At 37.2% G+C, this 25,420-nt stretch overlaps 1 protein-coding gene across 1 annotated transcript in view; it reads left to right on the top strand.

The window, feature by feature from the left end:
* LOC122159413 (sodium channel protein type 5 subunit alpha-like) overlaps positions 1–25,420 on the top strand; it is a 42,811-nt gene that overhangs the window by 14,209 nt on the left and 3,182 nt on the right. Inside the window, exons 8-26 of the mRNA XM_042816963.1 lie at positions 797–860; positions 1,710–1,854; positions 4,021–4,215; positions 5,309–5,500; positions 7,412–7,514; positions 8,911–9,149; positions 9,262–9,414; positions 10,160–10,513; positions 11,257–11,709; positions 13,136–13,234; positions 14,226–14,337; positions 15,410–15,564; positions 16,362–16,535; positions 16,883–17,020; positions 19,363–19,617; positions 20,425–20,478; positions 21,352–21,489; positions 24,388–24,492; positions 24,891–25,155. Coding sequence (XP_042672897.1) covers positions 797–860; positions 1,710–1,854; positions 4,021–4,215; positions 5,309–5,500; positions 7,412–7,514; positions 8,911–9,149; positions 9,262–9,414; positions 10,160–10,513; positions 11,257–11,709; positions 13,136–13,234; positions 14,226–14,337; positions 15,410–15,564; positions 16,362–16,535; positions 16,883–17,020; positions 19,363–19,617; positions 20,425–20,478; positions 21,352–21,489; positions 24,388–24,492; positions 24,891–25,155 — 3,393 coding nt within the window. The remainder of the gene's footprint in view (positions 1–796; positions 861–1,709; positions 1,855–4,020; positions 4,216–5,308; positions 5,501–7,411; positions 7,515–8,910; positions 9,150–9,261; positions 9,415–10,159; positions 10,514–11,256; positions 11,710–13,135; positions 13,235–14,225; positions 14,338–15,409; positions 15,565–16,361; positions 16,536–16,882; positions 17,021–19,362; positions 19,618–20,424; positions 20,479–21,351; positions 21,490–24,387; positions 24,493–24,890; positions 25,156–25,420) is intronic.

The following is a 25,420-nucleotide window of genomic DNA, read 5'->3' as shown; positions in this document are numbered from 1 at the left end:
AAAGTAGTGATATGAAATCTCTCGGACAGAGAAACGTGACATTAATGAGTCTAGTATTTAAGGAAAGATTAGCAGTCTATGTGATAGCACAGGCTACATTTTCTGTAAGCACCTGTATAATCAAGGAATAGACACGTTATAATTAAGAAATATACAAGAATGTTAGGTTTTAGTCATTGTAAAGAAGAATGGATGGAAAGCTTGGGCTCACTGAGAAAACTCCAGGAGGAGCGTTCTCCAAAAAAGATCCTTCCCCACTGGTAGTCAACTCTTAAATGGAGTCTAGGAGAGGTGCAGCCAGGCTCCACCCCTTCAGGTGGCACAGGAGAATTGCCTTCACCTGGCTGACTCATTGCTTGCATCAGGTGGTCAATCAGAGGCTCAGGCTGTGATTCAGCAGTTCCCATAAACTACCTTCTTTACCTATTTATCCAATTTTTAAGGGAACTGTGCTCAAATTGAATTTATTTTAACACAGACTGTGTTGTTCACGGATTTTGACTACCTCTTTTAGGTATTCCTATATTTACAAAAATGAATAAAATCTTAAATAAATTAAAAACAAACAAACAAAAAAAAAAACTTCCATATCTAGGGATGGATCTGCAGAGAAACAGCCCTAATAAGGTTTTCACTGAGAATTCGTATATTAGGCCATCATTTATAGTGCAGCAATGTATGGCTTACTGTGTGTGGTTAGGAACTGAGTATGTGAACAGCCACTTGAACCTGGAGAAGTTTAAGGCAACAACTTCTGAGTTAAAGATTCCTTTTTATTATTATTACTGTTTATTAGATATCTGTGCCAGAATGAAGGGATCTTCTGACATCCTGCTCTGTGGTTACAATGGAAATTCTACGTAAGTGAAAAAACAGTTTCAATACTTCCTTGTTTTCCCCTCTCTATGGATTTTGGCTTTATTTTTGGCACGAGGAAATACTGATGATTTTTCAGAAAGATGGATTATTTTCTTAATTCTTAATTTTATTAATTTTTTCTTATTTTCTTCTTTTCATAATACTTAATCTGAGAGAACAATTGAATGGTAATACTAGAATGCCCACGGTTATTGATGTGCTTTCTTGCTAACTGCTGGTAATATAATTGGTATAGAATATGAGGAAAAATATGAGGGGAACAGATCAGTAAAGAATGTGAGGTATTAACAAGCTCTCTTTATCCTGGTGGATTGTTTAAATGTCAGTATAGTTTTATATTTTCCCCCTTTATTTATACCTTTGTATGTACCCCCCTCGAGAAGAGAGTTTCTGTCTAGTCAAGACTGTACCACAAATCTGTGACAAGTCAAATGATTTTCCAGAGTTGTCTGATATAAATCAGTTCTTCTAGAATCACAGAATGGCTTGGGTTGGAAGGAAAGTTTAAAGCCATTGAGTTCTAACCCTCCTACCCTGATCTGTTTGCAGATCAGGCTGCCCAGGGCTCTATCCAGCCTGACCTTGGCTCCTCCAGGGATGGAGCATCCGCACTTTCTCTGGGCAGCCTGGTCTGGTGGTTGGCGACCCTGCCTATGACAGGGGGGTTGAAACTAGATGATCTTTGAGGTCCTTTTCAACCCAGGCCATTTTATGATCAATGAAATTGGAGTTTCAGATGAGCTGAACAAATCTGTACATGGTGTTGTGAACTAGAGTGCCTTAGAGTGTATTCTATTACTACAAGTGTAAGTATTGTTCTCCTTCTTTAGAGATGAGTGCCCTGAAAACTACACATGTTTGAAACGTGGGAACAATCCTGACTTTGGCTACACAAGTTTTGATCATTTTGGCTGGGCCTTCCTTTCTTTATTCCGTCTGATGACACAGGATTCCTGGGAGCGTCTGTACAGACAAGTAGGTACTTTTATCACCTGCTATATTGACTTTGGACATGAAGTTCAGAGGTTTATGTCCAGTAGAAAAATCTGCACCTATTTTAACATTACTGATACAAAACTTGTTTTAGAACCAATATTAAGGAAGAAGCTTCAATTGGCTAAGTTGTAACACTTTCTGCAAGTGACATTGAATGGCAGCATTCTTAACATGAGCACTCATAGTTTCATTGGAGAACACACTTAGAACACTGAGTAGTAAATAAGTATTTTAATTATGACACTAGCAAAGGACTGGGGATGTGTAAGAGATCCAGTTAGTGAGTTCCCTACTGTTGAAGGAGCTGTGAGGACTTGCATACTCTGTTTTTCTCTAAATCCTGACTCCTCATCAAACCTTTTGGCTCAGAACAAATACACTTAGATTTCAGAGTGTATTTTGATAACTGGAACTAAAAAAAAACCCAAAAAACAGAGCCTTTTATGTTTTATTTGCAACGTTTAAGTGCTGGGGTTTTGTTTGTTTTTTACATAAACTATATAGAAATTGTATGCAGAGGTCTTTCTGGATCCATTATACCTATGCAGTGTCTGTGCTAGAAGAGAATTATCTTCTGCCTTGTTCTGCAGTTTTCATATGGTTCACTTTAACATCTCTTCAGCAATTTCTGTTGATTGAGATTATTTTTTTAATGGATACATCTGCAGATGACACCAACTTGGGTAGGACTGTTGATCTGCCTCATGGTAGGAAGGCTCAGCAAAAGAGATCTGGGTAGGCTGGGTTGATGGATTGCACCGAGACTCATGGCATTCAACAAGATCCAGTGCCAGGTTCTGCACTTTAACCACAGCAACTCCATTTTGTAATATGGGCTTGAGAAGGGTGGCTGGAGAGCTGCCAAGTGCAAAAGCATGTGGAGGTGCTGGTAAATAGCCAGCTGAACACAAGCCAGACAGTGTGTCCAGATGGCCACAAGGCCATTGGTATTCTGGTTTGCATCAAAAGTGCAACCAGCAGGAGCAGGAGGTGGTCATGCCTTGTACTGGGACTGGTGAGGCTGCACCTCAGGCTTTGGGCCTCTCACCACAAGGATATTGAGTTACTCAAGCATTTCCAGGGAAGAGCAAGAGTTGTTGATGGGACTAGAAAGCAAAGCTTAAAAGGAGTGGCTGGGGGAACTGGCTTGTTTACTGTGAAGAAAAAGGTGGCTTTATCAGTCTCTACAAGTCTCTGAAAGGAGGTTATAGAGAGGTGGGGGTTGTTCTCTTTTCTCAATGGCAAGTGATAAGATATGAGATTACAGCCTCAAGTTGCACTTGGGCAAGTTTAAACTGGATAGCAGGAAGAATTTCTTCATAAAAAGGATTGTCAAGCATAGGAATGGGCTGCCCAGAGAAGTGGTGGGTTCCCTGTCCCTGCACGTATTTAGGATGCTTTAATGTTGCTGTTAGGGACACAGCTCAGCAGTGGATGTGTAGGATTGGGTGGATACTAGACTGCTAGATGATACTGAAGGTCTTACTAGATGATCTTCGAGGTCTTTTCCAACCTAAACAGTCATGTATTGTTACTGTTAGTTCAAGGTCATGTGGTTTTTGTTTTCTGATGTCTCAGAGTTTGATTTTTTAACCATCTCTTCCAGTGCTACTTTAAAAAAAGTAAGAATAAGCACTCTAATTATTGCCTCTTATTAACTAATGATAGCATATTTTAGAATTTTTAGATAATTCTAGCTTTCTTTCTTGTTATTTTCAGTAATTTCTTCTGTAGTCACCTATAAATCTCTTTACAGCTGAAGTTGCCTTATCATACCTTAAACTCTGATCGTTTGCCCAATTTGCTGAGAATTACTTCATTTAATTTTAATAATAAAATTTTGTTCATTCTTCTTCTGAGCCATATAGAGCATCCTTATGAATGCTTGAATAGAAATACATTGTATTATCAGGTTTTTTAAGATCTACAATTTATTTACTTGAGGCCATATGAGCTCCTGATTAGATGTATTCCTAGACCTTCTGCATAACCGAGACCAGAGGTAGATCCTGCTACTGTGTCAAGAGAACAGTGCAGTACCTTGACCTCTTGCATTGTATAGGAAAATAAGTTGCTAATTTCTAATCCTACTGCCAATGTTTGTATTTTAAGAAACTGTTGTGATCTTTCCTTTTTTTCTCGTAGACTATCCGTTCATCTGGGAAGAGCTACATTTTATTTTTTATAGCTGTCATCTTTTTATGCTCATTTTATCTCTTCAATCTGATATTGGCTGTAGTAACTATGGCATATGAAGAGCAGAACAAAGCTACTCTTGCTGAAACACAGGCAAAGGAAAAATTACTTCAGGATGCTAAAAAAATTCTTGAGAAAGAACAGGTTTGTAAATTGCTGTATATAATAAAGAATAAATTATATATTTTTTCTTATATCCTTGGATATAACAAACTGTCTTTTCTATCACTGCATAGTCTGACAAATGAAGTACAGGTAGAGGTACATGCATCCATGAGGAAAGTTGACATTTCTTTAATTTCTTGAGATTGAGGTTGGAACTGCAGATGGATTTCAGGATTGTGTAAGAATACCCACTTTCTGAGAGCCACTGTGTTCAGCTGAGCTCTTTTTGAATGATTGCACACAGAATGTCTACCAGCTGACAAGACCAGGATAGGCAGCCTTTGCCAGGCTAGTACCATTAGTTCCATGTTCATGTAAAGGAGCATCCAGAAACTGCATTAGTTTCTTTGCTGTTGGTTTTGACACGCTACAGATTTATATTTTCCTCTTCTTCTTGGCATAGTATTGCCTAGATTCTTTAATTTCTTGGCCCATAGCAGACTTGGGATCTCGTTTTATTTTATTCCTGAGAAGTTAAGCGCCCAGCTGAAGCAAAAACACAGATTGAAAATCATTGGTAAGGTATCATTTATCCTCTGACTTTTGTGAAAGATACCTCCAATTTGCAGCTAGCAATCAGAAAAGTCAGACTTGTAAGAGGACTTACAAATTTTCCATACCAACTTAACCCATTTCATTGTTAAGACAAAAAGCATCACTGTTGTACCAAATTTCTTCTACAGAGCTGTGGATAAGCCTGTGCTATTTCTATGAGTGAAATTTGAGCTTTCAAAGTTTACTTAGTAAAAGAGTTTTAATATTTTAGGATGTAGTTTGAACCCTGATTCTTCTGTTGTCATCGTGCTCAAGATCCAAAGTGAGAAAAGGGAGAGTAAAGCAATATGCCTGAATATTCTGTATTTCACATATGGAATACAATATCTAAAGTGACAGGGGCAAGCTTAAATTATGGTAGCTGAAAACTAACCCTGCTTTTATCTTTCAGTCTTAGGAATACAGAATGCAACTCAAACCCCTTTACAGTAGTTTGGTATCCAAAAGGTAATGTATGATCCTAGTCTGGTTATTTGGCTTGTATTAATAGACATACTTTTTGTTGCTTCATTTCCAGATGTTGTCTGCTGGAGAGAGTAATAAAGCCTCCCATGTTGAATCTGAAATGTCAGTTGCTGACTTAGAAAAATCACAAGAAAAAGAGATGAGGGGAGAAAAGCCTGTTTCAAGGCAAAGTTTAATTGTAGGTGATCAAAGTAACGAGGAAAGTATGCTTCGTTCACAGCCTGATCATTGCCACAAGAAGCTGGTAAGTATTCAAAATACAGGATATATTCATTAGACTTGCATGTGATATGGCTGTTTGAAAGAAGGTCTTTCCTTACTTTCCTTCCTTTAGAGGTTTCTTAATATTATAAATATTGCAGAAAGAAACATTAGAGAAGGGACCCCTGCGATTCTGTGATTCTGTAATCCACAACTCTAAGACAGTGCCAGTTTGTTTCCTGTTATGGCAACCTAATAGTCGTGCAACCTCTGCTAAAACTGAGCACTCCTCAGTGTACACTTTACTTTTAATTGTAAGAAAAGGCTAAAGATGCCAAAACAAAGAGAAGGAAGTGGATCAGGTGGAAAACTTCAGAGAACATCAATTCCATAAGAACTTGAAGGATTATCTTTCTAGAGCCCTTTCCTGTTTTAAATAGTGGTTTATCAGAGGACTTCCCATAACCAGGTGTTTAATTTGGTTAAAAGGAAAAGAACAGCTAAACAGTAAACAGCTTAGTTTTGATGGATGTTCTTAACCTTCCTAAAGGCTTATGCTCTGAGAGTTTGTGAACAGACAGGAATTTCAGAAACAAAGAAACTTGGGAACTTCATTCAGGAAGACACATGAATTTTTAGAGGTTTCTCAATATTACATGTATTGTAGAAAGGGACATTACAGAAGGGACCAAATATTAGAGAAAGAAATGAACAGACAAGTTGCCCTAGTGACTTGGATATGATTAAAATGTTCTAATTGTTTTTTTTTTTTTAGATTCTGAAAAAATGCAGACTGAAAAAAGGGACATTTTAGCACGCTATTGCAAATTCATTTCACATGTCTATTTTATGACTCTTCTATCAGCTAAGTTTTGCTTAGCTTTGAAGTCATTAAAATAGCAAAGAACAGAAATAAATTAGTTAATATTAAACCTCTAGGGCTAAGGATGTCAGTTTAATTCTCTTAATAATAATTTTATGGAACATGTTGTAAGAATTTTCTTATGATGAAAGTCTAAAGTGATGATATTGCATATCGTTGGCTGCATATCTTCCTCATAAGGGAAGTTACCTCAGTTGTTGTGCAGAAGATGATCACTAAGACTGCATTGTGATCTGGTTGGTGACTTGTTACTAGCTGATAGCTCTAATTCCATCCCAATGCTGGAATCTTCTTTCTAGTTTTGTCTACCTCAGAGATTGCCACCTATTCTTTACAACCTGCTTTACAACAGTGTAGTCTTTAAAGATTGTATATGCACTGGGGGTGTGTGTACATAGTTAATGTGTCAGGAACATAATCTTTCACTGTAATGAGTATTTTGTAGGATGCAGGTGTTGGCCTGGCTGTTTCTCAGTGTATATCAGGAACACTGAGATGAGCATTCTGTAGCTTTTAGTGAAAACTGAAGTTGTCCCATTCCTAGCTTTAAGCAGATTGATATTCTTGATAGGCTTAAAACGGATGAGGAAACCAATAATTCTGACTCACTAAATAGCTATTATTAACATTAGTTAATGTTTGTCATTTATTAGAAATAGTTCCATAACCAGTTATTCAAACTGATCTTCAGTCTTCTTTTTGTGTGTTCCTATTGTCTGTCTCAAGAAAGTTTGAAATTATTCTTTTTTCCCTTGCTCTCCTGTTAAGGTTTCTTACTATATATGATTATATGCATTTTTATAATGGCAAAATTATTTTTAGCAAGACTTTATTTTCAGAAGGAGACACGTGGTAGCATTTTTAATGACATATTCTTGTGTTCACATGATATTTTCTTGTTTTGTCTTATATTCCATTCCTTCAGCAAGGTAAGGCTTCATTACAGTGTATATCTAAAACAAATTTTAAACACTTTAACTGTACATTTATATTGTGCTGTGAATAATTTTACATTTGCAAACATTTATTCATATTCTCTTGTACTGTCTTCTGTTGTCTTTCTAACCAAAGAGGCAGATCCTGTTGTCTTATGAGTTGTCCATGGACTCTATTAACGATCCCTATCAGAGACAGAGGTTAATGAGTGCAGCCACTGTTATTACAGATAACATGAGTAAGTCATTAATTCTTCAGTACTTTTTTCAACTCTGATTGTGTACCTTGACTGAAGAGAGCAAAATATCACAAGCAATTGACATTGTTTAATAATGAGTAGGGGAAATTAAAATCTAAGTTTCAATGAAATTAATATTCTCAGATCACATATAATTGCAACTGTAACTTGACATTGCCAAGCCTAAATCACACCTGATTGCTCTGCACAATACAGTCACTGGGATTTGTGGCTGAAAGGAAGGCAATGTTGTCGCTGTTTTTAGTAAGGCTTTCCAGAGTATTTTTGTATCCCTGTTGGGATGTTAAGGTCTGCATGGGTGAGCAGCCAGCTGATCAGAGAACTGTCTGGATTCTTGGGCTTTGAGAGTCTGGTGGGCATGATACTTTTTACTGTGGGTTAGGTAAGCAAATGGAGTACCACAGAGTGGTATCTTAGGATCCTTTCTGTCCTACTGTTTTCATCAGTGACCTGGAGGCAGTAATAGGGTACTTGCTCTCAAAATTCACAGATGACACCAAACTGGGGGAGACTTGTTGATACAGGCAGGGCAAGGGACCTAGGCAGACTGATGGCACAGGCCAACAAAAACCTGACAAAAATTCAGCAAGGACAGACTTCTACATAAGTGCAAGAATCTCTTGCAACAGTATAAACTGGGTGCTAGCTGATTGCCTGAGAAGCAGCTCTGCAGAACAAGCCCTTGTCCTTTTGCAGTCCTTTTGGGCAGCAAGCTGAGCATGAGTTCAGCAGGGGTGGCTAACAGCATTCTGGGCTGTATTAAAGGCAGCATAGCCAGGACGCTGAGAAGAATGATTATTACCCTTAATTAAACGCTTGTTAGAGCACATACTGTACCCAGTTTTGGTTCCCTATGTTATAGGGAATACCTTGGAAAACTAACTTATGTTCAGCAGGGTGCCACTAAGACAGCTAAGGACTGGAACACTTGCTGTGGGCTGAGCTGATTCAGTATTGCAAAGAGAAGGCTTAAAGGGAAAGTTATCAGTCTTCTAGAACGTGGGACAGTGTTTTGAAAAAGATGGGAGTGGGCACTTCTCTGCTTTTGTGACCATAAGGTACAACTGACAGAAAACAATTTGTATGTTTTCCCAAATACAGCATGTTATTTCTCCTTAGAGCAGGTATGTTCTCATCCCCCAGGATAATGGCAATATGAACGAGTGAGTAATATCACCTTTTTCTGTAATCATGGAATTTGTTGCTTATGACCTTTAATTAGCCTGTGAGTAGGTGATGTAGCGTGAATGAAACAAAGTTTTTTCAACCGTACTATTTTTCTCAGAAGATAGGAACCAAAGTGTGAAAATAAATACCAGTATTGGTCTTTTTCTTCATACTGTGAGATTATTTGTATGTCTCTTCTATCATTTAGAGCAGCAAAATGCAAAGGCGAGATTCGCTTCAGTTTGGAAACGTCTTGTTCAGAAGTATCTGATTTGGAACTGTTGCCCATTCTGGAGAGCAGTCAAAGGGAAGGTGCAATTGATAGCTTTGGATCCACTTGTCGATCTCATAATCATGATTTGCATTATAGTGAATACTTTTTTCATGGCTCTGGAGCACCCTGGCATGTCTCTTTCTGAGAAAAGATTGATTTGCATAAGTGACAAGGTAAGTTAGGTCACTCACAGATCAAGAATGGAGTTATAGCTCCAGACTGACTGGTCAGTCTCATAAAGAGACATACATTTTCAGTGACTTTATGGTGAATTTCTTTTTCCAGGTTTTCACCGTGATTTTTGCAGCAGAAATGGTCTTGAAAATCATCGCCCTAGATCCATATTACTACTTTCAGCAAAAATGGAATATTTTTGATAGTATAGTTGTGATGATTGGCCTAATAAGCTTTCATGAAAATATGACATTTTTCAGGCTGGTAATTATGTCTGTATTCTTTTTTAGAAGTACTTGCATTGTATAGATTTGTGAAAACATTGCAGTGGAAATACCCTCAAATTATTTTATTGTTCTCTTTGTAAGCAAATAGTAAGCTAGCATGAATGTTAAATTGGAATGAATATTAGATGCATGGCAAAGAATACGTGTAATATGTTTATTATGCTGTGTATATGGGATACTACAAATGTTCTGGCAGTGCTCCCCCTTAGAGATTTGACTTAGCAGTAAGTTCACCACTTCTCTGTTAGGTCCATAGAGTGTCACTAATCAACTACATTTTAGATTTTCAGATAAGAAAATGTGTTATCTGAGCTTAAAGATAGCAAAGGTGCCTTCACTACTTGTCTTTTCCTAGGTGCATTGTGGCTTTCCTCAAATAACATGGCTTTTCTCAAGGCTTAGATTTAGGAGCAGGCTTCCCAGTTTCTTAGATAAAGGGCTATCTCTCAGATATCTATGTATAATGTCATTTTTTAACTAATTTTTTTTTTTTACTACACCCTTGCTGTGAATTCAGAATTGTATCTGAACTTAAGTAGAAAACTTTTGGATCTGAGCAGCTAAAAACCTTTATATGGAGGGATGAATTATGATGGGTGGTGTTGAATTTGGCAGTGAAGGCAGCGTGATAAACGCAGGGCCTGTTTGTGTGTTTGTGTGTTTGTGTTGTGCTGTTTTTGTGCTGTTCTGCCTCTCATTGTTCCCTTGTGTTTTACTTGCAGCTCAGGATCTTCAAATTGGCAAAGATGTGGCCAGCCTTAAATACTCTTATGAAAATAATTCTAAACTCAGTTGGTGCACTGGGTAACCTCACTCTGGTTTTGATTATCACTGTATTTATTTTTGCTGTAGTAGGAAAGCAGGTTTTGGGCAAATGTTACAGTGCTAACTTCTACAAAATAAGTACAACCAAGAACTTACGCTGGCATATGAAGGATTTTTGTCATTCATTCCTGGTCATATTCCGAATATTATGTGGAGAATGGATTGAAACCATGTGGGAATGTATGGAAGTGGCTGGACAAGGGCTGTGTCTTCCCATTTTCTTGCTAGTCCTGGTGATAGGAAACTTAGTGGTGAGTTTCAAGCTGTTTTCCATCCCTACTGAACCAAGTTACGTTGGCATCTTTTTCCCTTAGGTAAATGTTATCATTTGAAGAGTATTCCTGCATTTCAGTTTTCTGGATGTTAGCCGGTTTCTATGGTTTCTATTTTCAATTTTTCATTTATTTCCATGTCTTTCTTACACAAGAAGTAACCAATAATTAAAATACACAAAATGATTCATTCTAATAAGAGCACAGACATGCAGCACTTCCCATAATTCAGTGGTAATTTGCTTTCTTCATCTTTTGTGCTGCTAAGGTCAAGCAACAGAACTGCTTTAAATGCTTACTGACTTACCCTTAAAGGATCAAAAGGCTACAGTACCCAGATTTTCTAGACTGCATGATTTAGATTCATTCTAATGTATGAGTTAGATTTTTTTCTTCCTGTTTGTCCATCTTGCATACAGCTCCCCTAGAAGCTAAAACTTTCTGGAAAATTCTGCATCTTTGCATACCTTTTTTAGAAGCATAATACATAACTATATGCTTTGGTAAGAACACTCCATTACAGTGAGCATTCATTCTCATTCTATTACTGACTGGAAGAAGAAATTTTGTTCATATGCTCGATTTGATAGCAGAGCAGTTGATGAAAGAGAGATTTTTATTTATTTATCTATTCGCCCAAGAGGGGTTTTCTGATCTTATTATTTACTTATTTATTTCTGTTAGAAGTAGTGGTGTCTTCAGCTTACTTTATTTCCTTCAAGGTGCTCAACCTATTCATTGCCCTGCTGCTGAGTTCTTTCAGTACTGACTCCTCACCGGGACAAGAGGAAGCTGAAAAACAGAGTAAATGTGAGATTGCCATTGCACGGATTTGTAAGGGCCTGCAGTCTGTGAAACTGAGAATTTTGGATAAATGTGGCAAAACCATGGAACGAAGCAAAAAAACAACAGCCAAAAAGAAGACTTTGGGAGAAAGTTCCTTCAAAGGCTTAGAGAAAAATAACTATGCTATGACAGATGTTGGAAAGGATGCAGACAACAGTTGTTTTGACATTGGATGTTATAATAATGAAGAGAGTTCCTCAGCAGAAGGGAAATACGAAGGCTCTTTAAACTACCATAGTGGCCACATTCCCCTTGCAGTAGCAGAGACTTATACTGATGAAGGTGATGATGAGCAGAGTGTATACACAGAAGGAGAATACAGAAAATGGGTAAGAAATATTAATGATAGAAAATGTGCTGTAACTTGCATCTGCAAATACAGTCTTTAAGGCACTGTTGTAAATGTTATTTCATCTGTCATCTCCACAGTTTTACTTTTTGTTCTTCTAGTAGCTTCAAAATGCAAGAGCTATTCAGCAATCTCTGTTATTCAGCAGGAGAAGTTGGGTGTCTACTTGTTCATTATTTTCTCAGTGGTAGCTGTAAATCTGTTTAGAGCTATTTTATTTCATTTTATTGTTGTCAATTGCTAAATGAAGTTTTATCAAGACAGACATTCTTATTTTTTGTCTCCTTAGCCTTATCAATGGCATTTGGATATTTTGGAAGACAGGTCTCTAGATGTAGTGCTCATATGTTGCTTCTCAGTCGTTCGGAAGCCAAAGCAAATGCAAATAAGATCTTCACTGTAAAAACAAACAAACAAAAAACCAAACCAACATGTTTGAGTTTTTTTGATCCCTTGTTCTCCGCTGTGATATTTTAGATTCTCTTTTGCATATCTTAATTTTATTGCAAAGGGCAGGAATAAGCTTAATCTATAGGCACTTAAGTGCAGATACCTAAATGCATATAAGTTCTGTGCAATCTTTTGCCAAAAGGTGAACCAAAAGAAACATTGCAAGACCTTCTCAGACACTCTGTGTGAAGGATGTACCAGTACAGACTGGCTAAAGCTGTTAAAGAAGGAACTTCTTTGAAAGTTATTTGCTAAAGCAAGGTAGAAAGCATCTTTGAGTAGCTTATGATATTTGGGCTCAAAGTGCAGTAACTTAGCATTATGCCACGGGAAAAATATGAAAAGCTGATGCTGATCTCGCTTAGATTGTTATATGGTCAGTGTCTAGGTGCACTTGTAGAATTCATTTCCTATATTTTTGATCACAAGAGGAGACATTGTCTTATATTTGGGCAAATTTTCAAGAAGCAGAAATTGTTGATCGCCTTAGAGTCATCTTTGACAATTTGAAATATGTTTTGGATTGCATTATGGGTTACTTTGGTTATTTTTACGTGTTATATACTGTCTTCATTTTACATCAACAAGAGGACTGAGAGCTGTTAGGGATCACTGAGCTCTTCTGTCTCCAGCCACAAAGAGGAGTTTACTGCAATGCAGCTGTAGAGATTGCAGATGAGCCTCTACAGTGGATGCAGGAACCCATCACTGGGATAAATGTATGTCTTGAGAAATGATAAACATTCACAGTATAACAACAGGACCAAAGTGTTTGAATTGAGGGGAAAAAAAATACTTTCTACATGCCTTCAATTGGTATTATATAATTATCTATAAAAAGACAGACATGCTTAATTTTGTGGATGCTTTACACTTTGATAAATATTTATTCCTTCAAGAACAACACTCTGGAAGAAAAAGGTGGAAAATCAATTGTTTTGCATTACTTCATTTAGGAAGACAGATTGAGACACAGAGAGCAGTGCCGAAACTCAAGTCTCCTGAGTCAGATTTCTTGGACTTCAGAAACGTACAAAAATAAAGAGCAAGAAGAGGTATTTGTAACAGTTACCATCTTCTGAGTGTTCTAGGGATTAACATTTTCATTCTTATTCAGCAATAACAGGACTTTTCCAAAAAGTCTTAATTTTCCAAAGTCTTAATTGTGCAGAAGGTGTTGCTTTGTGACAGTAATTTATAACAGAAATCATAGAATTGTTAAGGTTAGAAAGACCACTGAGGTCATCTAGACCAACTGTCAACCCATCAGCACCATGCCTACTGAAACATGGAGCTTTGAGTCTCATGAGCAGCCATTGCTAACTGTGTAACTAAATATATTACTTTCTTTTGATTACTTTCTTTTATTACAATTAATAATTTCATTGTAAAATTAAGCAAGGAGCACTCTTTAAACTCAGTTGATTCACTCATCAGTTTTGTAGGTAACTGTTTGCCATCATCCTTCAGTGTAAAAATTTATTCTCTAAAACGGGTCCACTCAAATGGCTCCTCATCTAGAAGCTATAGATTTTAGCTTAGCTAACGCAGCGTAGTTCCACGTTAATAAATATATAGAGATATATATATGCAAAAAAAAGTGAATATTTGTAGCTTACCACCCAAAAACAAAATGGGAATTCGGTAATTCTGAATCATTACCTCCAAGCACTTTAAGATGTGCTGCTTTTAGATAAAATTCCCCAGAGTTTTATTTGGTGTAAATTACTTAATTATATAAATGTGGGTTTAAATCATTTTTGTCTATGTCAATGAACTTAAGTTAGTGTAGACCATCATGGCTGTCAAAAGAGACAGTCTTCCCTTTGCTTGGGTTCTTATTCCTGTACCTGTCCCCATGCCTTGCCTTTCCATGTCAGGGCACTTTCAATTTTGGGCTGATTTATGCTTGTTTTCCATAATGACTTTAGTTTTGTTTATTCCTTTATTTGAAGGAGAGGGAGATTTTATTTAGTTTGAATGTGCTTTAAATGTCTTTATTAAGGGAAAAACAAATAATTTTCTTCTTTGCCTCCTTCTGTGCAGGGATTTGATGTTGGTAGCTATTCTGAAGCCAGCACCGTGGACCCAGTCACTCTTATAGACCTGTATCCCCAGCCTAAAAAAACACATTTACCTAAGGACTGTTGCACAGAAAGTAAGTAGATCTTATGTATCATAGGGATACCAAATGAACTAATATTCAAAGGTATCTGTTTGAATGTTTCCAGATTGACAGATGTCATTCTCCTGAGTAATTTGTACAAATAAAAAGTCAAATAAATATAGCCAGAGCCAGCACACAACTGGAGCAGGACTGAGATGCCTGAACACAGGCATTTAGTTCTGTACGGAATGGCTGAGAGTACCCGTGATAACTGCATAGAGCTGGCAGAAGTGACACAGGCACTATAGGGTACCCCAATGGGCCTAAAATGGATCTAAACACCTGTGTTTAGGCTGTGAAATGCTGTCTTTGGAGTGTGATTCACGCTTAGATTGTGACACCAGGCTGTAGTTGAGTGTATGTGAGTGAGGGCATTTAATAAAGCACTTCTGAAGGGGCAAATGGAGGTCAGCCAGGATATACATCTTGACTTCTGGTATCTGAAGTGGCATTTCAGCTGTCCGAAATCTCAGTGCAGTGGGTGAATATCCACTCAGTGCATCCAATGGAATTTAAAAGACTGGTTTATCCCAGCGTGGACATCTATATTTAATTGCCTCAGCAGCTCCTTAGACTGCGTGGACGTCATGTTTCAATCATGTTACCTTTGAAGATGAAAGGATGTGCAAAATAGCAAGCAGAAGCTTATTGCAATGTTTGTGCAGAGCAATCAAGTGAAATAATGAATAAAAGTAATAATTTACTAAACCAGTAATAAGGTCATAAGGTCATCTCTCTTTTAACAGCAAAAAGCATAAATGTGAGATAATAAAACCAGCAAGAGTTTTTCTACAGAGCAATGATGCTTTTTCATATGGAATACTTGTGTGTTTGTATACACAAAGCTTTCTCTGCTTTTTCCATGTATGAAATACATTATAAAAAGCAGTTCTGTGTGCCTACAGATGTTGTCTTTTCTTCAGCTGTAGATCCCTCCAGCCGCAGCAAGGTCATATGAGTGAAACAACATTCTTTGTGCACTCTTCATATACTTTTTACATTCTGTGGCACTGTATTTTCCATTAAGCTCATATGCTTTTTTTTTTTTTTTTTTTCTTTTCAGGTTGTGTCAAACATTTTCCTTGCTGCAGCGTAGATATCACTAAGTTTCCAGGCAGCACTTGGTGGAAATTTAGAAAAACCTGCTACAAAATTGTCAAACATAGCTGGTTTGAAAATTTTATCATTTTTATAATAGTATTGAGCAGTGCAGCACTGGTAAATTTCATTCAATTTCTCAAACTTTGAATGGAGGGTTGTCAACTGGTGGTGGTGGAAATGGGTGGATAGATCACTAGAAATATTGGCCATAGGAGACATGAAGTGGAGATGGAGGTAGTATGATAGAGGACTAGAGGATGAAAGGAAGTAGGAAGACGTTGCCAGAGGATTGGTGAGGAAATAATGCAGCTATTAAAGGAATTGGGAATTGATTGGCAGTATCAATAACTTACAATAAATTGGTAGAGCAGCAAATCTGTTAAAAGCAAGTGAACAAGACAATGAAGTGATCACACAATAAAGCATTTTCCAAACCCTTACTGACAGCAAGGATTTTCAGGGGTTTTGTGAGAAATTCAAAACTTCTGGAAAGAACAGACAAGGTGTGTGTTGTGTTTTTTCATACCTGTATTACAGCTCTGCAGATTGACTGATGGTGGTGGCAGCTTTGGGAGGTTTAGGCCTGAAAGCGATTGGTTAATGTGTTAAATTTAAACTTAGCTATGAGGGATTTCAGGGTTTAAAAATTATCTACTTATTTGGGAAGCTAAGATTTTTGGTAGCCATATCAGGCACTCATCAGGTGCTTATTGAAGAAGTCCGGAACAGAAATAACCCGAAGTTTTTCAACCAATCTGAAAATGATGTTTACTATTTAGATTTTTATTTCTATGCATAAAAATAAGTTGCCAATAGCATAACATGAAAAGGGTAGAATAAACCATACTGTGCAATTCTAAAATAATTTACTGTAAAATTACTAAACAGCCTTAAAATTAATTCTGAAATTCCAGGCATTTGAAGATATTTACCTTGACAAAAGAAAAACAGTTAAGAAGCTCCTTGAGTATGCTGATATAGTATTCACTTACATCTTTATTATGGAGATGCTTCTGAAATGGGTAGCTTATGGTTTGCACAGTTATTTCACAAATATGTGGTGTTGGCTCGACTTCATCATTGTGTGTGTAAGTATTATATTGAACTTACATTTAGAATTCTGATTTTTTTCTGTATAAAGAACTATATGGAAAATTGGATTGGGATTAAACTGGATTGTAAAAGACAAACACCAAACACCAAACTTCACCAAACAGATATATGTTAATAAAAATGAAAGAATGCCATTATTTGAAAAATGTCTGAAAAAATAAAATTACATTACCTATTAGGTATAGCTGTGAGTAAATATTGTTAGCATTTGATTTACTGATCAGAGCTACAATCACCATTGATCTGTGATTGTCTACAAACAGAAATGGAGTAAGCTTTTGAATGCCAGTTAATAATCTCATTTTCAATTCAATGAACACAGATTTCTTGTGTTTCCTGGGGGCTAAGAAAAAATTCAGAACAAAGTTCACAGTGTTCCTCTGAGAGTGCCCTGAAGTCTCTCAGGACGCTGCGAGCACTGCGGCCTCTACGAGCTTTGTCAAGATTTGAAGGGATAAAGGTATGGATATTGGGAGGGGTGTGTATGTTTTGGAGCAGGTGCATCTGAAGTTATTATGAGATAACATTTCTATCCGGGGACTTGAAATAGCATTAAGATGGTTGTCATTTCAAAAATAATTTCATGTAAGTATATAAATACAAATGAGAGAAGGAGATTAAATTATAGTGTGCTGATACAATGAATTGTGGTGTACATCAATGAGACTACTTAAATATTTCTTCACATTTCCAAAATTTCACTACAATCTGTAAAAGAAACAGACTTTTTTTTTTAAACTGGTACATTTCTGAAGCCCATTCCTTATTTTACTTTAGACATGGAAAACATTTGTCCAATTACCCCAAACAAACTGTTACGCAAGGAGGATACTGTACCATGGAAGTTGTGTTTTCTATTGATCTCCGTGGCCTAAGAAGTGTGATGACTACAGACCTTTCTTATTTTTTCCTTCCTCCCTCAGACAAGAAGTTAGGAACTAGAAAAAAATGATTAAATAATTCACTGCTTCAGCTGAAACTATTCACTTTTTGTAGCTCCTTTCCATAATTCCCCTTCTTTAAACTGCTGTGATTGTATCAACTTACCTTGACAGGTATCTCTGGGTGGGGTCCCTGCACTGGGTGGATGTGACAGAGAGCAATCCTTTGCATACTTAAATTGGGTGGGACTTTCTTAACAGAGGAGGAGATTCTTCTTATTTAACCTTAGTCTGCTCAGAGCAGTTTCTATCTGGAGCATTTAAAGCCAATGGGAAGAAATAAGATATGTGATGTGATATAAATTATCTGACCTATGTCAGATTACAGAATGTGATGAGATGCTAAAGTCAGGCCCCAGGATGGCTATTGAGCAAATTCTCCTTACAAATGTGAAGGACAAGAAATCAGATGAAATCAACCAGTGTGAATTTATGAAGATTGTCTATGGCAAGATGTCTGAGGAAGGGAAAAGTTATCCATGGTCTCATATGGAGATTAAATATGGTTTGGGTAGATGAACTAAAATGAAAATTGGCTGAACTGCTAAGTTCAATGTGCAGAATTGAGTTCAATCCTAGATCATTATTGATGGCTCAGTCCTGGGGTCCATACTACTTAAAGCTTCATTAGCAATCTGAATAATGTAGCTGGAGAGGTGAAGGGTATAGCTTGTTCTGTCAGGGGAAGAGAAGATTAAAAGGAACATCACTTGAGATCTAATTAGATAACAGATCTAATTGTTGTCTTTAATTACCTAAGTTACAGAAAATTGAACTAAAGATTTCTGATAGGACTGCATGGGGAAGATGAGAAAGAATGAGTTGGCAGTGAGTGATATTCCTATTAAATAAGATAATTGTCATGCGGATGTAATCGTTTGCCTAGAAAGGTAGTGGAATCTCCATCCTGGGGAAAAAAATCAGAACGTGACTGGAGACCCTGAACAATATGATCTAGGTTGGAACAGCTGACGTGTGTTCCTAGTGTAGTATGTACTTCTAGTGAATATTACCCAAGGCCAAGATAAAATTCTTGGAATTTTCTCATAATTCTAGCAGTGATTTATCTCCAGAGCTTCATTATGCCCCACCACAAAATGACAAAAAAGGGTGAAAAGAAATAGAAGATAGTCCCAAAATTCCTACTGGCAACAACCATGGTCCTTCTTGTCAGCATTAATGTGATGGATTCTTGAATGTGAGTTTTTGCTGCTGCTTGAGCCAATTCTACCAATGTTACCAGCAGAGACACTCAAAAGCTGGAATCTCATTTTCAGTGGTATCATTTCTGTAAGAGATCTAATGCATACTGCAGTCTTGCATTCACCTTGTCCTCAGCAAACCTAAATGAAGAAAGAGAGCTAACAAAAAAAAAGTCAGTCATGTTGGAAACCTAATTGTTCTGCTTCTTGTACTGTTTGCAGTCAGTTCCTAATGGTTATCACGTGAGGCCCATTTTGTTGTGGAGGTTAAGCTCCTGTTCTCTCACAAAACTTCTCCAACGTAAATGAGGATTATTTATGGCATGGTATTATATGAGTACAACCTGTTCCCCTATACCTGTCTTTAGGGTCTAGAGCCCCTATAGGCTACTTTTTTTAATGTACATCTTTTACTCAAGGATAATTCTGGTTGCCATCTGTTCTGCTTCCTCAGAATGACAAGACAGATAGCACAAGATGTTAAGACAAGCTTGGTGTCAGCTGAGGGTTGGCTTTAAATATGTCATCAGCTAGTTTTTCTGTGAGTGAGAAGCTTCGTAGATACCAAAGAAAAAAGCAAATGTTTTCGGGGGAGAGGGAAGGTGTTCTACTGAATGTGACAAGTTCTTCTTTCTTTTCATTCATGTTATTTATTTAAGGTTGTTGTGAACGCCCTTTTGGGAGCTATCCCCTCGATCCTGAACGTTTTACTCGTCTGTGTTGTCTTCTGGCTCCTGTTTAACATTGTAGGAGTAAAACTACTTGGAAAAAAATTTTGGAAATGCGTGCCTGAGGCAGGAGAGAACAGGGAAGTTTACAACAAAACTGACTGTGAGAATTATGGAGGGAAATGGACAAATAGTGATGTAAACTTTGATCATGTTGGGATGGGATACTTGGCTCTTCTCCAAGTGGTAAGTTCTGTAAAAATACACTCAGCTTCACTTTCTTCAGGAAAAGAGCAGCCCAGCCACAGGACGCCACTGCACTTGTTTTTCTTGCTGAAAGTGATGATATTTTCTAGCTTAAATAAATATTTTTCATGCTTGTAAGCTGCTCAGTTCCTGATAAAATACACTCTTACATATGCAACTTTGTTTCATGGCTTTTTGATTTTTATTGCTGTTTTGATAAATATACCAACCCTGAAATGTTCATGGATTTAAAGCACTCATATTATCTTGAGCAAAAATTAGTTTTGTGTTGGGGAACAGAGAAATAGCTCAATGCAGTTTGTTTGTATTTCTGATATATAAGTCATGAAGTGTCTGGATGCTAACTTACTGATCTTAGTACCACAAGAACATGATGGAAACACCTTTTGAAGTGCTTCCTCTCCCCATGTTCAATCTAAGTGTTCCTTGCCCTGCATCCTCAAAGCCTTCTAGAATCCTCAGAGATGATAAAACTGATGTTAGTCTTAGAATTTATTTTCTGTCTTTTAGGATATACTTGCCAGTTGAACATAAACTTTTACTGTTTTCCAAGAAATACAGAATTTACAAAAACCTTGATTAAAACAATTAATGGTTCACACCCATTTTTTAAAATTTGTTTGTCTTTACTAATTAAGTAGATCACTAGAACATTTTTGTAGCACACTGCTCACTTTTCTTTGACTGTAAACACATTTATGTTAGCTCTACCTCATCTTTTATTTTAATTTTAATTTTTTAATTTACTTTTAATGAGAATAAACTCAGTGATGTAATTATTTTCAGGCAACTTTTAAAGGCTGGATGGACATTATGTATGCAGCAGTGGATGCACGTGAGGTGGGTCACTTCCTCTCACTTCTTCTCACTTCTTCTCTCTTCTTTCCTCTCCACTTTTTTTTTTGTTTTGTTTTAGACATGCAGCGTATTTTTTCAGCTTTATTTGCATTATCAAATGAGAACTACATTCAGATCAGTGCTTTACACAATGAAGTGAAACAGAAGTCTGTGGAATACCAAATACCTGGCACTTAGATGAGAGAAAATGTGTTGAAATAGAGTGATGCTGCACAAGATGCTGCATGTTTTATACAAGTCTTCTTTAGGAACAGAGTTGAGGAGATCTTAGAGGGATTATGCCTCTGAAGCAAATTTTCCTTTATGTTTAGCAGGTATTTATGAAGGCTTGTTCCCTATGTTAGATATTCTTACTATTCCCCATTTCTGAGTGGTGTTTCTTACTCTCATTAGTACAATGTGTTTTAACTTTTACATATTTAATTTCATCTGCTATTTCCATTTTCATTCAAACACCAATCATGAAGTAGCTGCTAATTAAAAGTAAGATCCTTGCTTGAACAGTTGATCATAGCAAGCTAGCAATTTGAATTGCTGCTTGTCTGGGGTAGTGTTCAAGAGGTTGGTAACTCCACCAAAATGTTTCAGCCTGAGTTGTTTTTCTGATTCAGGCATTTGCAGTATCCCTTCTGATTGGAAATTATTATTGATTACTTAAGTAATTTGCTAAAGCTAGGTTTGGCATCTTCCTTTACAAAGAGCTACAAGACAGAACAAGACTTGTTCCACATGTAAATGTTTAAATACAAAAAAAAAGTGTATTCTTCCTTACAATAAAAAAATAGTTATTATAGATTGGAAATAACAAAGCTGTTATTATCTAATTTTTACTAATATTTTTTCCTTTTGTAACAGGTAGATCAACAGCCAGAATTTGAGGCATTCTTTCCTATGTATATTTACTTTGTGATTTTCATTATTTTTGGATCTTTCTTCATGCTGAATCTCTTCATTGGAGTGGTTATCAGCAACTTTAACCAACAAAGGAAAAAGATAAGTACTGTATGAAATAATTCATGTCTCTTGTAATCCCAATTTGATTGAGTCTGTGCCAGTTTGGCATGTAGATTTATACAGTTTTCAGGTAACTACTTATAGAGATTTAAGGCTTGGTGAATAAAAGGCTTGGTGGCCTTTTATGATGGAGTTACAGCATCAGAGGATAAAGAGAACGTGATGTAACCTACCTGGACTTGTGCAAAGCATTTGACACTGTCCTGCATGACACTCAGGTCACCAAATTGCAGAAAAATGGATTTGATGGATGGACCACTCACTGGATAAGGAATTGGGTGGATGGTTGCATTCAGAGAGTTGTGGTCAGTAGTTCAGTTTCCAAGTGGAGACTGGTGACGAGTGGCATTCCTCAGGGATCAGTGTCGGGACTGGTGTTATTTAACATCTTTGTAGGTGACATGGACAGTAGGATGGAGTGAATCCTTAGCAAGTTTGCAGATGACACCAAGATGAGTGGTACAGTTGACACGCTACAGGGAAGAGGTGCTATCCAGAGGGACCTGGCACTAGGGTCAGTGCAGTCTCAAGCACGGAGACAGATTGGGAAGAGAGTGGCTTAAGAACAGCCCTGAGAAGAAGGATTTGGGAGTGTCACTTAATGAAAGATTCGACATGAGCCTGCACTGTGTGCTTGCAGCCCAGAAGGCCAACCATATCCTGGGTTGCATCAAGAGAAGTGTCAAGAAGTGTGACCAGCAGGTCGAGGGAGGTGATTCTGACCCTATACTCTGCTCTGAGACCCCACCTGGAGTACTGTGCTCAGTTCTTGAACCCCCAACACAAGAAGGACATGGAACTGTTGGAACAGGTCCAGTGGACTTCCCCTATGGGGCTGGCTGAGAGAGCTGGGGCTCTCTTCCCCTATGGGGCTGGAGAAGAAGAGGCTCCAAGGAGACTTCATAGAGGCCTTCAAGTACCTGAAGAGGGCCTACAGGAAACCTGGGAGGGACTTTTTATAAGGGCATTCAGTGACAAGATGAGGGGAAATAGTTTTAAACTGGAAGAGGGTAGGTTTAGACTAGATATCAGGAAGACATTCATTACTGTGGTGGTGGTGAGAGGCTGAACACATTGCCCAGTGAGGTTGTGTCTCTTCCCTGGAAGCATTCAAGGCCAGGCTGGATGGGGCTGTGAGCAATCTTCTACAGGGAGGTGTCCCTGCCTATAGCTGCGGGGTTGAAACTAGATGATCTTAAATGCCCCTTCCAACCGAAATCATTCTATGATTGTGCTTTAAAGACTTTCTGTGGACAACAGAACAACCCTTTTTGCTGAGTGGAAACACCTAACAAACATGGTAAGGACGATTAAACCCCATAAATGCTGATGGCAGAAGTGGCAGCTGTTTTCCTGGTGAAGAAACTTGAAAAGTCCTTGTTAATCAGAACTTTTTCTAAAACTAGCTTCGTTAAAAAAATAAAAATAAAAAAATCTAGTCTTCAGTAAATTACTCTACAAATTAATTTATTAAGTTAAAAAAAAAAAAAAAAATTCTGTAGTCAGATCCAAACCCCCGGAAAAAGACAGATAACCATCTAAAGGCTCCTTAAAGCCCAGGAGGACTGCTTCCTCTCCATATTGTACTGGATTATCTAAAATTTTTATTAAGTCAGAAGCTGAAGGAAAAATCTTGAAAAACAAAGCAAGTGAAAAGCAACAGTTAGCCTTCCCTGGTAAACTTTAGCATCTGGAACCTTATTTATTATCAAGCTTATTTGTTGATTGACTTCTGTCCCTGATTCATTTAGGAACTTAATATATCCATAATAATATGGGTAATTGAGTCCATGAATCCACTGGGGAGTCTTATAATAAAACAAGTAAGCATTTTTGTTGGTAGACTGACAGGGGGTTTGCAATTTCAAGGTACACATATGAAAGACAGTCTCCACAGGAGCAATTTCATTATTTCCATAGGCTGAATTTTTCATTATTTCCACAGGCTGACTTCTACTCCAAGCACCAAAGCACTGCTGCTTTGGGTAGAAGATGAAAAGGCACACAAGAAATTTGTTGTCTTTCTGCATCTGGTCAGAGAAAAGATATGTATGAGGGGCAACTGTCCAATTTCACAGTCATAATTCCCTTTTACAACAAAGTACCAGGCATGATCCCAGCTGACAGCAATAATGTTAGTTAAGCAACTGATGAGCCCAAACACTTTCTGGAGTTTGATGTGGATTTAACACTTTTTTCTGAGTGCATGATCTAAGTGTGTATTTTTTATTTTTTTTTTTCATTTCTTTTCTCCTTTTGGGGGGTTTTCATTGTGATAGATGGTACTAAGTGTAAATTGAATTTTCAGAGGTCTTGCTAGAGCAATTGGGAGCTTAGATGCCCTAGGAGATGTTGTTACATGCTGGTTTTACGAAATGCTAATCATTCAGTGATTCTGTGATGGCTTCTCCTGGATAATTGCTAAGTAATACAGATGGCATAGGCAGTAAATAGAACAGTACCAGAAATTTGTGGTAAAGAGAATCCTACAGAATTCAGTCCCAAAGTGCTTTATCTTCCTTGGTAACTCAGCCATGCACTTCTTCTCTGGCCTTTCCCAAAAATATAAATGAAAAGCATTTTATTGATGAGTTCTTCTGTTGTGGTTAAAATATGAAATAGGTTCCTCAGAACTTCAGAAGGGCTCTCCCAGCTAAGGAATCTAACTCAGGAATACTGATCAGAATTGATTTTCACCAAGCTCTGATCATTTTTTTCAGCACCCCTTTTCAAAGAAAAGGAGAAATACTGAAAGAGTTTCAGAATTCAGAATTTTTGTGTGTTATTTTTGTTGTTGTTGTTGTTTTCAACATAAACTTGCTGATGTTTTTTTAGTCAAGTGCCTAAGCTTCAAGTAACAGTATTCTTTCCCTCTACTTAGGTGGAAAAGATCTCTTTTTGACTGAGGAACAGAAAAAGTACTATAATGCTCTAAAAAAACTCGGATCCAAGAAACCTCAAAAACCCATCCCAAGACCATTGGTGAGACCATTTAAAATGGAGCATGGTAGAAAATATAAAGATGGTGTCCAGTTTAAATTGTGCAGCAGGGCATCTGGAACTAAACTTACAAGTTGGAGCCCATCATCAGCCTACAACTCTGCTTATACTAAAATGTCTGTTTCAATAATTATTCCTATGCACAGAGTTTTCCTTTTGTGTAGTTTTTTTCTAAGGAAATGTAGTTGCATGATACCTCAGAATACTTGGCCACGTACTGAGTGTTATCTTAAAATGTCCAAAGAAATCCCCTAAAATGCTTCTAGCACCATATTGTTAATTTTTTATTGTCTTAAATTCGAACCAAAAATTACTGTTTAATACTTGAATGTTGCCTGAGTCTTAGAAGTGACATGAATCCATTCTCTCTCTCTCCACAGAATGCATTTCAAGGATTTTTCTTTGATATAGTGTCACACAAAGCATTTGACATTAGTGTGGTGACTCTCATCTGCCTAAATATGGTTGTGATGATGGTAGAAAGTGACAATGAAGATGTCAGGGATGTTCTTAAAAGGATCAACTACTTCTTTGTGGCAGTATTTACTGGGGAATGCGTCATAAAAATAATAGCCTTGAGACATTACTTCTTCACCATTGGCTGGAACATATTTGATTTAGTTGTTGTGGTCCTTTCACTAGTTAGTAAGTATCAACTGCTGCTAGATCAGATGGTGTGTCTTAACATTCAGCCAAATTTCAAAATGAAGTAACAATTGACATATATCTAATAAATTCCAGGTCCATTTTACAAACCATACACAAATTGATTCCTTCTAAAATGTTTTGTGCTATTTTCCATTGTATTTTTTGCAGAGTATTAAAAGAAAAATTCTTTCTTCTTTCTTTCTTTTTCCTCTTTCTTTCTTTCTTTCCTTCCTTTTTCCTCTTTCTGTCTGTCTTTCTGTCT

This window comes from Centrocercus urophasianus, unplaced genomic scaffold (genome assembly GCF_019232065.1).
Source record: "Centrocercus urophasianus isolate 14NV4802_14NV808 unplaced genomic scaffold, USGS_Curo_1.0 seq_16, whole genome shotgun sequence".
Taxonomy (NCBI): domain Eukaryota; kingdom Metazoa; phylum Chordata; class Aves; order Galliformes; family Phasianidae; genus Centrocercus; species Centrocercus urophasianus.
The sequence above is the reverse complement of the archived record's forward strand: the minus strand, read 5'-3'. Positions and strand labels throughout refer to the sequence as shown.